Below are 13,332 nucleotides of genomic sequence, written 5' to 3' on the forward strand. Positions count from 1 at the left end.
CCCTGGGCAGCCCCTTCCACTGGGGAGCTGCTGACACAGCTGCCCCTGCCCTGGGCTGGCTGTGTGCTTGTTGGGCCAGCAATCACAGAGCCATGGAACTGTTGTGGCTGGGAGAGACCTCCAAGATTGAGTCCAGCCAGCAGCCCAGCCCCACCATGGCCACTAATCCATCTCCCAAGTGCCATGGCCACAGGGCTCTGCAACACCTCCAGGGATGGGGACTCCACCATGGCAGCCTGTGCCAGTCCCTGACCCCTCCTGCAGCAAAGAAATCGTTCCTCATCTCCAACCTAACCCTCCCCTGGCACAATTCCAGGCCATTTCCTCTCCTGCCAGGCTGTCCCTGGCTCTGGTGCTCTGCTGGCTGGCAGGGCTCAGCTGGGATGTTGTGTTCTGGTGCCCTGGGGCTCGGCTCTGCAGGCTGAATGGGTTTGTTTATGTGCTGCTGGGGGAGCAGCTGATGAGAAATCTTAGCTTGGAGTGGACTGAAGTGGGCTCAGCCCTGCAGCAGGGCTGCAGCAGCTTTGCAGGGCTGCTGCAGTTCCTGGAGGCCTTGGCCCTGGCTGTGTGCTGGGTGGGGGCAGTCCCCCACCCCAGGCTGGGCACTGGGTGCTGGGTGGGTGCTGTGTGGGGCAGTCCCCCACCCCAGGCTGGGCACTGGGTGCTGTGTGGGTGCTGTGTGGGGCAGTCCCCCACCCCAGGCTGGGCACTGGGTGCTGTGTGGGTGCTGTGTGGGGCAGTCCCCCACCCCAGGCTGGGCACTGGGTGCTGTGTGGGTGCTGTGTGGGGCAGTCCCCCACCCCAGGCTGGGCACTGGGTGCTGGGTGGGTGCTGTGTGGGGCAGTCCCCCACCCCAGGCTGGGCACTGGGTGCTGGGTGGGTGCTGTGTGGGGCAGTCCCCCACCCCAGCCTTGCCTCTTTGCAGAAGTCGGTCCTGATGGAGCACGGCATCCGGCGCCTGACCTTCCTGGTGGCACAGAAGGTATTTTGATCCCTGTCACGCTGCTCAGGGCTCTGTGGCTCCTTGCTGACGTTGGCATTGCCCCTTGGCATGGTTGCCCCCAGGTGAAGTGCTGTGGTAGCTACATTTGGTTCTCTCTTCACTGTGTGTTCTGTAAAGTGTGAGCCGGTTTTGGCGGATGGGCTTAAGATGAGCTGACAATGGTAGCCAATGGTAGCCAATGGTAGCCAATGGTAGCCAATGGTGCCCCTCTTGTGTTCTGCAATTAATTCAGTGTTGATTTTCATCCTAATTGCTAGCTCTCTTCTGCTTTTTCTCCCCTTGCCTGCCTGTGTTGGCACGTTTGGCTTGTCAGGACTTCAGGAAACAGGTCAACTATGAGGTGGATCAGAGATTCCACGTAAGTAACGGGGCTGGAGCGTGGTGCTACTCCTGACCTGAGGCACAGGAGGGACTCTGGGCCCCTGCTTTGGCCCTTAGTCAGACATTCAAAGCCAGCAGTGGTGCCAGGGTCAAGGGCAGTGCTAAAGAAGCAGCTGGCCCCGGGCAGCCCTGGCGAGGCCATCCCCTGCTGGGCCTCCGCTGTCTCCTGGCTGAGCTCACGGCTGCCGCCCTGGCAGGGGGCTCCTTGGTGCCAGTGTGGGGTCACTCTCAGATGTCATTGTGCAACTACATTTTGGTGTTTCCTCTGTAGTGTGGTGATTCCTTGAGGCTTCTCACTGATTTTTGAAGTAACTTTGAGGAGTGGTTGAAGTCAGCTGATGAGTTTTGCATAATGGCTTAGTGATGTGGAAAATGTTTGCTGCTCTTACTGCTGAGAAATTGCCTCTTTCCCCAGGACTTGGGCAGCAGTGAGGGCTGCTTTAGCCTTCTTTTCAAGGTGGCAATGTAAGGTACAAACCAGATCTTCTAATCCCTTGTCTATCTCCTTTACAGCTCTGGAAGTTGTTAGGAGTCTTGGGAGTGCAAGGATCATAGAATCCCAGAGTGCCAGGTTGGAAGGGACCCCAGGGATCAGCTGGTCCAAGCTGCCTGGGTGATAGTGTAGATGAAGTGAGATGGCCCAGCAGCAGGAAACCCATCCAGCATTCAGCAGCTCTGCCCTGGCAAGCTCCATAAGAGGAGAACAGCCTTTGAACAGCTGTGGGTAGCACCACCTGGAGTCAGTGCCCACAGGCCAGGTGCAGGTCCATGGCTTATGCAGGGAACTCTCTGAGCTGTTGGGACCTTGGACAAGAGGGCCCAGGCTTCAGCTGCAGAAATGAAAAGCAAGTTTTAGAGAACTTCATTAACTGAATTGATATTTGGGGAATGGAAACTCAGAGTCCATCAATAAGCACTGAAGCATGGGGCAGTGATAAGGGAGGCAGAGAATGGAAGGAGTCATCACAGGAAGCTGTCCCTGAGCTGCTGTTCAGAGCCAGGGGCTGCTGGGAAGCTGCTGAGGTGCAGGAGGCATTGTGGTTGTCATCTGCTTGCAAAGTTTGTAGAGTACCTCTGGGGTCCTCTCTGGGTGCCAGACTTGGTTACCACCTCTTGCTCTCCTCCCTTTGTGACTGGACCAGCTCTCAACTTAGCCAGGGCCTGGGCTTGGGTTTGTTTTTTGTTTTAATTACAGTCTATATAATTAGTTCCCAGCATGTTGAAGTAATAGAGAGTTGCTCCAGCAAGCTTCCAATTTCCTCATCTCATTAGGTTTTTAACATGATTATTAGTATAATAATCAACTCTGATGATTTCTGTTGGAGCTTTCCACATTCTGCAGTTTGCAGGGTGTCTTGATTGGCTAATTTAGGCAAATTATTTTGATTGTCTTGATGATGGTTGGTTGATTAGAACACAGCAGGGGTATAATTCTTCTGCCTAGGAAGTGGGGCACTCTTCTGGATGTTGGTACCAGAGCTCTGAGGGCCCGTGTGTGTCTGCACATCTGACCACTACATTGCCCACACCACTGGTCAGATGCCTTGGAAGCAATCTCATCAGTGGTGGAATGAGCGTGGGTGGGCTGAGGAGAGATTGGCAGCCTGCAGGGGGGGACAGGTGGGAGGGATCTGCAGGAGAAGTGAGGAAGGATGGAGGTGGTTGATGCTCCTGGGCCCGTTGGCCTGAGCTTCCAGGCCTTTGCCAATTGCTAGGACTTCGTCTGTGCAAAGGAAGAGCAGAGATGCCTCATCTGGGGCTTTGAATAGATTCCACAGATGAGGATAAAGTTATTGGATGCCAATCCCTAGTTTGCCTTGGGAAGAGAGAATTTCTAGCAGTAACAGCATGAAGAGAGCTGTGGAACAGAGATCATTGTTGGTGCACATCTGCTTCCCCAAGGGACTGCTGGGGTCGTTGTGTGGCTCCCAAACATTTCCACAGTCATCATAATCACTGTAGAGCTAGAAGAAGTTTCCTGCTGCTGCCTGTCCAGTTCCCTGCTCTTCTCTGTTAGTAACTGCCAGCAATAACCAGAAGCCAAGCAGTGGCCTCTGGCATCGGCAGTGCAGGCAGGTTGCAGTGGCTGCTGCCTTCTCCGGCCAGCTCCTGTCCTCTGCTCTGCCGTGGGCTGTCCCTGTGAGCACTCTGGCTGGCTGGAATCGCCTCCTTCTGGGGGCTGACAGCTCTGCTTTTGTTTTCACACAGAGGGAATTCCCGAAGTTCTTCACCTTCCGTGCCCGGGATAAGGTAGGTTCTGTGTTCTTAATGCTTCCCTAGGCGTTGGCTTTGTCCTTGCAGCTGCTCCTTCCCGGGCTCAGGGGGTGGGAGCTGCTTCAGCCCAGCTTCTCTGCCTGCCCTGGTGCTTTCAGCGCCTTGCTAGGGCAGCTACCCACTCGCACAGCCACTGCTGGCAGCGACCAGGATGAGCCCTTGTGAGGTGGGGATGACACTTTGGGAGCCTGGCTTGGAGCTTCTGCTCCTGCAGGTTTCAGTCCCAGTGGAACAGGGGAGCACTGAAAGCAGCACAGTGACTGAGCACCAAGGGTTCTGGCTTCTGGGAAGGGGCTGGGAGGGGCTGGAGGACTTGCTGCCTTGTAACTCATCTTCTGCTCTCAGTGCTTCAGCAGTTCCAGCGCAGCTCCTGGTGCCGGTGGCTGCTTCAGATAGGAGGTTGTGGGTTGGATCCATTTGGGGAATTTAGGGTTTTAATTATGAAATGTCCTCATGGGTGTGGCCGGGTGTGGCCTGGCTCTTCGCCCCCTCAGTGTTTCAGCTTCCTCATCCCCCCTCCCTCTTCCCCCCTCCTCTGCCCGCTGCTGCTGGGTGCCTGCAGTTCGAGGAGGACAGGATCTACCGGCACCTGGAGCCGGCCCTGGCCTTCCAGCTGGAGCTCAACCGCATGAGGAACTTTGACCTCACTGCCATCCCCTGTGCCAACCACAAGATGCATCTCTACCTGGGAGCAGCTAAAGTGGAAGTGGGAACAGAGGTGACAGACTACAGGTTCTTCGTGAGGGCTATCATAAGGCATTCAGACCTGGTTACCAAGGTGAGTGTCACCCAGAGCAGAGCTCTTCCTGAGCCACCAGGGGAAAAGCTGAAGCTCTTCCAGAGTCATGGAATGGGTTGGGTTGGAAGGGACCTTAAAGATCATCTACATGGATCACAGAGCACTTTGGGTTGGAAGGGACCTTTAAAGGTCTGCATTTTCCTGTCATTAAACAAAGCTGTGCAGGGTGGGTGGAGTGCAGGATGAAAAACACCATCAGCCAAAGCCAGAGACCACAGCTGGAGACACCAACAGCACTGCAAAGCATAGCACCACAGCCACTGTCTGTGTGGCCTGGCTGCCTTGCCCTGTCTGCTCTGGCAGAACAGCACCACAGCCACTGTCTGTGTGGCCTGGCTGCCTTGCCCTGTCTGCTCTGGCAGAACAGCACCACAGCCACTGTCTGTGTGGCCTGGCTGCCTTGCCCTGTCTGCTCTGGCACCCGTGCTGACCTGGGCAAGGACACAAGTCAGCCAGGGATGCAGATGCAGGCTGCTGGCCCTGGGTCTGTGGTGGATCTATTTCAGGGTTGCCCTCTGGCTTCTCAGTCAGTCCCCCTGCAGTTCTTCAGACACTGTGCCTGTGGGCTGTGGTGTTTGTGTAGCCAGTGAGTAATGTGCTGCCCACACCTGGCAGGAAGCCTCCTTCGAGTACCTGCAGAACGAGGGCGAGCGCCTGCTGCTGGAGGCCATGGACGAGCTGGAGGTGGCCTTCAACAACACCAACGTCCGCACCGACTGCAACCACATCTTCCTCAACTTCGTGCCCACTGTCATCATGGACCCCTCCAAGGTTTGTGCTCTCCCCAGCTCTCAGCTCTTTGTTTGGCTTGGCCTTGACTTGGGGCCCTTTGGTTGCCTTTGCTGCCCCTGCTGGGGAGGCGAGTGGCGCACGGCTGCTGCTGACGAAGCACAAGGGGCTGGGCCCCAGTGCCAGCAGGGGTAACAGACTGACCACCATGAACGCTGGAGCTCTGCTTTCCAGTGGAGGAAGTGGAGTCCCATAAGCCCTGGCTGGCTGTCACTGCAGATGCCTTGCTGGGCTGCTAAGGCAGCAGGGAGGATCCTGTTTATTGCTGCAGTTGTGCCAAGCAGTTGGTTTGATTCTCCTTAGGAGCCTGTCTGGCAGGGAGGAGGGAAGAAGGCTTTGGGTTTTCTTCCAGTCTGTGAACAAATACCATGTGCAAGGACTTGGCACTAGCAGAGCTGATGTTGCAGTGGAGCAACTGTCCTTCAGGCAGTGCAGCTCTCTTCCTCTCTCAGCTAAGGAATGCTGTGTTCACATTACATTTTGTACCTGGAACTGAGCTGCTTTTTCATTGTGTGCTTGGCAGAAGCAATTTGAATGACAAAATAGCTGCACATGCTCTTCTGTCTGGTACAAAGGTCCAGATTTATCCAAATAAAGTGTGAGGTAAATCAGGAACTTGAAAAGAATTGGTAAATTCAGCCATAAAATGGAGGGCTTGGTTTTCATGCTCTGACTCAAACCCACAGAGACACACACTGTAAGAAAATGAGCATGGAGCTTTGCAGCTGCAGAAGGGGAAGTGTTTGGGCAGCAGGCATGTGCCTGGTTAGCAGAACCACCACAGAGCAAGTCCCAGATAAGCTGGAAGGGCTGCACTTGGCTGGAAATCAGCATTCTGTTCGTGGTTACTGAGAGGGGAGAGCTGACCTTTCCTCATGAGGATAACTGGAAGTTTAGAAAGATGAGTTGGTTGTCAGGGTGTCTCTTGCTTTCTGGCTTTTGAACCCTCACTAAAAGTTGGTGACTTAAATCACTTTGGAGGAAGTCCTTTCAGTGCACCCAAAATCTCTAGTTCTGTGTCCCTCAGATACAGTCACTGAACGGCAGGGGTTGGAAGGGACCCCTGGAGATCATGTAAGTCCAAGCCCCCTGCCAGAGTAGGGTCCCCCAGGGCAGGTCACACAGGAAGACATCCAGGTGGGCCAGGGAAGGAGACTCCACAGCCTCTCTGGGCAGCCTGCTCCAGGGCTCCAGCAGCCTCACACCTAAGAAGTTTCTTCTTGTGTTGAGGTGGGACCCCCTGGGTTCCAGTTTGTGTCCATTGCTCTTGTCTAGCCTGGCCCCTTCTTGACAGCCAGCCTGCAGATATGTGTAACCATTAATATGACCTACTCTCAGTCTTCTCCAGGCTAAACAGCCTCAGGCCTCTCAGCCTCTCTTCATCAGACATGTCCCAGGCAAGGGCCTCATAGCCTCCATTGCACTCTCTCCACTGTTTCCCTGTCCTTGCACTGGAGAGCCCAGAGCTCCACACAGTTCTCCAGGTGTGGTCTCACCAAGGCAGAGGAGAGGGAGGGGAGAACCTCCTGCACTGTGACATTTCCCTGAGCTGCTGTGGAGGAGGCTTTTCATTGTTTGAAAGCACCTTAAACCCAGCCTAGAACTGACCTTTTCCTGTGCTCCTTTGCCCTGCCTGCCTGTTGTGCAGTGCAGTGGAGCAGCAGCAGTGGTGGCTTTGCTGGGTTAAGGCACCCAGCCCAGCCCCTTGTGCTTGGGGCTTGGTTGCTGTGCACAGCAGTGCTGCAGGGCTGCTTGTCATGGTCCCAGAACAGCTCTGGCCATGTGCTGCCCTTTGGGGCTTCCATCTCTCCTCTTCTGGGATGTTCCTCTTCATGCTGGGCTGTGCTCTTGGCAGTGGCGTGGAGGGGGGGTAGTGATGGCTGGCTGCAGGGGTGAGGGGAGGCTGGCTGCCTGCAGTGCTGAGGCTGGCTGCAGGGGTGAGGGGAGGCTGGCTGGCTGCAGCGCTGAGGCTGGCTGCAGCGCTGAGGCTGGCTGCAGGGGTGAGGGGAGGCTGGCTGGCTGCAGCGCTGAGGCTGGCTGGCTGCAGCGCTGAGGCTGGCTGGCTGCAGCGCTGAGGCTGGCTGCAGGGTGAGGGGAGGCTGGCTGCAGGGTGAGGGAGGCTGGCTGCAGCACTGAGGCTGGCTGCAGGGGTGAGGGAGGCTGGCTGCAGGGTGAGGGAGGCTGGCTGCAGGGTGAGGGAGGCTGGCTGCAGCACTGAGGCTGGCTGCAGGGTGAGGGAGGCTGGCTGCAGCACTGAGGCTGGCTGCAGCACTGAGGGGAGGCTGGCTGCAGGGTGAGGGAGGCTGGCTGCAGGGTGAGGGAGGCTGGCTGCAGCACTGAGGCTGGCTGCAGCACTGAGGGGAGGCTGGCTGCAGGGTGAGGGAGGCTGGCTGCAGGGTGAGGGAGGCTGGCTGCAGGGTGAGGGAGGCTGGCTGCAGGGTGAGGGAGGCTGGCTGCAGGGTGAGGGAGGCTGGCTGCAGCACTGAGGCTGCCTGTGCTGCCAGATCGAGGAGTCGGTGCGCTCGATGGTGATGCGCTACGGCAGCCGCCTCTGGAAGCTGAGAGTGCTGCAGGCCGAGCTGAAGATCAACATCCGCCTGACGCCCACGGGCAAGGCCATCCCCATCCGCCTCTTCCTCACCAACGAGTCAGGATACTACCTGGACATCAGCCTCTACAAGGAAGTGACCGACCCCAGGACAGCGCAGGTATGGCGCCCTGCGGCCCCGAGCTCTGAGGAGCAAATTGTCTGGGGGCACTCGTCGTCCTTGGTGAAGCTCCTCTGCCCCCCCAGCTCCAGCCTCCTTTCAGGGAGCTTGAGTTCAGTTGTTGAGCTGCAGAGTCGAAGCAGAGGGCTTGCAGGAGTGTCACAGATTCACAGGCTGCATCAGGCTGGAAGGGAGCCTTGGGAAGTTCATCTTGCCCGGCCCCCTGCAGCGAGCAGGGACACCTCCGGCTGGAGCGGAGCGGCAGATCTGCAGGGAGCAGCAGCAGGGCTGAGCAGCCTGCACTGTGCTGCTGATGCTGGGGGAGGTGAGTGGGCAGCAGCAGTCACTGGTTGCTTTTTGTGCTGCAGATCATGTTCCAGGCTTATGGAGACAAACAGGGGCCTCTCCACGGGATGCTGATCAATACCCCTTACGTCACCAAGGACCTGCTGCAGTCCAAGAGGTTCCAGGCACAGTCTCTGGGCACCTCCTACGTCTATGACATCCCAGAGATGTTCCGGCAGGTACGGGGGGTGGTGGCTGCTCCCATCCTCGCCTGGCAGGGAGCCACGTGGCCTCTCTGGCTAATGGTGGTCCCCCAGCTGGGTGCAGCTGGGCTGAGGGTACTTGGGAGGAAAGGAGGCCTCCTGATACACTGCTGCTGTGGTCCCATTCATGAGGCAAGCAGCAGAAGCTGAAATGTAAACCATAAACCATCTTCTGCTTCTTGTTGATGTCTCTTCTTTCCCTGCTCCTTGGTTGGTTTTCCTCCTCGTTCTTACTGCTTTCCTTCCTCCCTCTTTTCTTCCCCTGCTGTCCAGCCTCCCTGGGGGGTTAGGCAGCGCAGGGGTGATAGCTCCTGGGCAGGACTGGTGCTGCTGACTTGGCTCTGTCCTGAGCCACCTCATGGGAGTGTGCTGGGTGTCGTGGCTGAAATGCCAGCCTGAGGGATGCCCACTGGACACTGTCAGCCAGCCCTGGGGGAGGGATGTTTCAGGGTGTTGTGTCCTGAACACGCAGTCACAGTGGGCTGGATGAAAGCCTTTCAGTGATGTCCTCAACCAGACTTTCTCTCCTCGTTGCCTAGTCCCTGATCAAGCTCTGGAGCTCCATGAAGGAGCTGGCACTGCTGCCCACGCCGCCGCTGCCTTCCGACATCCTCACCTACACCGAGCTGGTGCTGGACGATCAGGGCCAGCTGGTGCACATGAACAGGCTGCCAGGAGGAAACGAGGCAAGTGCCACTTCCTTCAGTGCTGTGCATTGTGTTCTGGGCTGGGCTTGGCAGTGGTCATGGAAGTCTCCCAGCCAGGCACAGAATCTGTTCATTCAGACTTTCAGAGATGAAATCTCTCTCTGGAAAATGAGATTTTTGTTTCATTAAAAATTAATCCCCTCCATACAGCAGGTATTTGAACCTCCAGAGTAAATGATGATTCCATTTCCAAGCTGTGCCTGTGCTGGTTTACCTTCCTAATTAAAAAGTGCTCCTTCAGCTACTCCAGGTGGCTGGGGTTTGTGTTTGAGCAATATATGTTCTACAAGACTAAATGGAAATGTTTTCATTTGCCTAGAAAAACCAAGCCCCTGCAAAAGCAATTCAGTGCCTGCCCTTGCAAGGCTGCAGTGCTGGTGGAGCAGGCTGCAAGCTGTGCAGCATCCCCATCTAGAGCAGGGTGCACTGGAGACCAGCAGCCTGCTCCTGCTGGGCAGGGTGAGAGAGTTCCTTGCTCAGCTCAGGCCAGGAGGAGGCTGTCCTGCTGTGGGGAGCTTCTCCTGGGGTCATCACCTCTGGAGATTAGGGAGAAATTCCTGACAGTGAGGCTGGGGAGACACTGGCACAGGCTGCCCAGGGAGGCTGTGGCTGCCTCCTGTCTGGAGGTGTTCAGGGCCAGGCTGGATGAGGCCTTGAGCAACCTGGGCTGGTGGGAGGTGTCCCTGCCCGTGGCAGGGGGTTGGAGCTGGATGGTCTTGAAGGTCCCTTCCAACCCAACCCATGCTGTGAAGCTCTGGAGACTGAAGCTAACTAGGACCAGAAGTGTTGATGTTTTTTGCCCAGGCTTGGTGGGATCCAGCAGCTGAATTCCCCTGCAGTGATTTAAACTGGAGAGTCTGAAGCCCTGGGATCGTTTGTTTCTTCTTGGCCACTGAGCCAGCCCCCTCCTTGTACCACAGCTATGACCTCAGGTTTGCAGAGCTCTGTTCAAAGGACATCAAGTGTGGTGATGAGAGGCAGGAGGGGTTTCCATCTCTGCTTTAGGGCCTGGTGTCCTGCCAGGGAAGGCTTTGGGCTCTCCAGCTGCACACAGTCAGTACCTGGTGACTGCAGGAGCACTGCATCCTTGTCTTCTGCTGGCCTGTAGGAGAAATGTTCTAACTAGTGTAATTAAAGCTGAAATGAGCTCTTCCCTGCATTGCTGGGAAAGCTGGGGCTGTGCTCTGTGCAGGTTTATGCCATCATCTTTCTCTCTTCTCTCTGCTCTCATTCAGCATTTGAGTGGATGGTGGCTGGGGAAATAGCAAAGTCCCTGAGGGACATAGCTCTGTTCTTGCTGAAATTACAAGCACAGAGCTGCCTGGGCATGAGCATGTAGTGTTTACTCTGCCAGTATGAATACAAATAGTCTTATTATAAGAGATTCTGTACCCAAAGACCACCAAAAAACATTGGGAGTTTTTTTAACCCTTGGTAGACTTGGTTGTGCTCAGGCTGTGAAGAAATTAGATGGCCCTTGGGGTGTGTGTGGTGCTGGTACCTAATGCCCCCCCCCCCAGGCCGTGCTCTGTGCCCCCCCCCAGGCCATGCTCTGTGCCCTCCCCAGGCCATGCTCTGTGCCCTCCCCAGGCCATGCTCTGCCCCCCCACCAGGCCATGCTCTGTGCCCCACCCCAGGCCATGCTCTGTGCCCCACCCCAGGCCATGCTCTGTGCCCCCCCAGGCCATGCTCTGTGCCCTCCCCAGGCCGTGCTCTGTGCCTCCCCAGTGAGCCCTAGGCCATGCTCTGTGCCCCCCCCCAGGCCATGCTCTGTGCCCCCCCCCAGGCCATGCTCTGTGCCCCCCCCCAGGCCATGCTCTGTGCCTCCCCAGCGAGCTGCAGCTCGCAGCTGGCCGTGCTGAGCTGTCAGCACAGCCTGTCAGCAGCTGGACAGTGGCTGCAGGACCATTTGCAGCTGGAATGAGGTTTGAGGCTGTGCTATTGAATTGTGTTAGCAATAGCCAGGGCACACAATAGGGCTCATTCACAGGTGAGAGGGACAGTCTGGGCAAGAGGTTGCAGCTGCAGCCTGAAGGACAGGTGACATTCAGGAGGCGCTGAGCTGCTGAAGAGATTCATTGCTCCCTGCTGCACCTCCTTTATCTGGCTGAGCTGACTTTAGGCTTTTCTGCTTTAATTCTGTTCAGCTGAGGGAACAAATTTTCACATAGGCAGGCTCAGTTTCTCTTGCCAAAGAAGATGGCTGCAGGGGTGGAGAAAGAAGAGATGGGAGGCTAGATAAATGCAGAGCAAACCCCTTGGCTTTGTTAAGGCTCTGAGTGGATCCATCCTCTGTTCCTTGAGAATCAGTCTGTGCAGCATCTTGTCTGCCAGGCAGCAGGGTCCTGGGGTAATCCATCTATGTGGCAGCAGCTGGGAGCACTGCACAGGGAGAGGAGATGGTAGGGCAAGTGTGAACTGGTTCTGCACCTCTTCCTCTGGGCAGTGGTGGAACCATTCTCAAGTCATGGCCCATTTCTTGGGCTCTCTGAGCTTGCCTGAGTTCATTAAAGAAGAGTTTTGTCCTCAGGCAGATGTGTTGGACCTCAAAATGCCAGAGGAGAGAGATGGTGGTACAGGGAGGTGATCCCTAAGGAAATGAGCACAGTTGAGTCCCCAGGCTTTGCAGTGGCTTTGCTTGGTGGCCTCGGTCAGAGCATTCAGGGCTGCTCTTGGCTCATGTCCCAGTGAGACAGCACTGCCTTGGGGTGCTGGGAGGACAACTGTGTTCCAGGAGTCTTTGTGCTCCCTGAGTGCTGGGTAGGATCTTGTACAGCAGTCACAGTCAGGGCACTCAGGTGTCACTGCAGGGGGCTTGGACAAGATGAGCTTTGAGGGTCCCTCCCAGTCCACTGCAGTCTGTGACTGCAAACTGGGACCGGGTTTGGGAGGCTGCAGCACTGTGAGTGTAAGAGGAGCTGGTGGCTGCTCCTCTGGCAGCCTTTTGCCCCAGCAGCTCACCTCTGTCCTGCCTGTCACCTAAGCCTCTGATGTTGCTCTGTAGATTTGTGGCTGTGGTAAACTGGGGAAACTCTGAAAGAGGCAGGAATGGTGTGGGCAGGGTTGGAGTTCAGAGCAGTGTGGCAGCTTGCAGGGTGCTTGGACACATGCTGGCTGCAGCAGCTCTGCTGGAGGCACCACCTGTGGTGTAGCAGCATCCTCTTGGAACCATCTGCAAGGCAGCAGTGGAGGCCTCTGCATTGGGCAGTGTGAAGGCTCAGCTTGGCAGGGTGCTGGAACAGCTTATTCCAGCTCCACCATCACCCAGAAAGCTTGGAGCAGCTGATCCTTGGGGTGCCCTCCAGCCTGGCACTGAGGATCAGTGTCTGTCTTGGCTGCAAGCTGGGTGGGCAAAGGTGATTCCCTCAGCCTGAGCTGGGCATTCTGAGCCTGCTCTCTTCACTTGCTGTATTTAACTGCAGTTTACTCTCATCCTGTGGCTCTGGGGCTGCACCAAGCCCCAGCTGCTCTGCAGGGACAAGGAGAGTGTGAGTGTGGCAGTGCCTGCAGCACCCCTGCATCCCCTCAGTGGCCATGTGGAATGTGCTGATTTCCCTCCTGGCACTAGATGTCACAGTTTTTCCTTCTCAGAGCTGGGAGCTGCAGCTTGGGAAGGTGGAGAGGTTTGGCCAGGTGAAATTCAGGACAGCAGTGGGCAGAGGGCTGCTGGAACTCGGCTCTGGCAGCTCCCTGGGGCTGCAGGCTGTAGCTAATGGATTCTGTGCAGCTGAGCTGCACGTTCTGCTTTGTCACCCCCACTGCTGCCTTTGAGGACAGGGGCAGGCTATTAAAATAGCCTCTGGGCTACTTCTGGGTGGTAAGGACTTGAGAAAAAGCAGGGAGTGGGTGGTGGCCAAGTGAGAGAATTGTATGGAGCTGAAGGAGAAGGTCCCCACATCTTCTCCCCCTGCTCCAGCCCCAGCACTGCATGAGGACAATTCCCCAGAGAGCAACAAAAGATACACAAAATCCCTGTGGAAAAGCAGCTTTGGGTGGCCAGCCCTCCCTGGTGAGGCTGGAGCAATCCTGACCTGCAGGCTCTGTGGTGGCAGGAATGGCTTTGCATACCTGGGTCTGTAGTGCTGCACAGCAAGAGGTGTCTCTGCTCTGGAGCAGGGGTGAT

At 56.5% G+C, this 13,332-nt stretch overlaps 1 protein-coding gene across 3 annotated transcripts in view; it reads left to right on the plus strand.

Annotated features, from left to right (window-relative positions):
* ACACA (acetyl-CoA carboxylase alpha) overlaps positions 1–13,332 on the plus strand; it is a 112,393-nt gene that overhangs the window by 59,498 nt on the left and 39,563 nt on the right. For all 3 annotated transcript variants that reach the window (XM_054166712.1, XM_054166710.1, XM_054166711.1), the window contains 8 exons: positions 926–982; positions 1,317–1,361; positions 3,593–3,634; positions 4,221–4,436; positions 5,073–5,228; positions 7,751–7,954; positions 8,323–8,478; positions 9,042–9,188. In XM_054166712.1, the coding sequence (XP_054022687.1) occupies positions 926–982; positions 1,317–1,361; positions 3,593–3,634; positions 4,221–4,436; positions 5,073–5,228; positions 7,751–7,954; positions 8,323–8,478; positions 9,042–9,188 (1,023 nt within the window). The remainder of the gene's footprint in view (positions 1–925; positions 983–1,316; positions 1,362–3,592; positions 3,635–4,220; positions 4,437–5,072; positions 5,229–7,750; positions 7,955–8,322; positions 8,479–9,041; positions 9,189–13,332) is intronic.

The sequence above is a fragment of the Dryobates pubescens genome, chromosome 13, assembly GCF_014839835.1.
Source record: "Dryobates pubescens isolate bDryPub1 chromosome 13, bDryPub1.pri, whole genome shotgun sequence".
In the NCBI taxonomy this organism is placed as follows: Eukaryota; Metazoa; Chordata; class Aves; order Piciformes; family Picidae; genus Dryobates; species Dryobates pubescens.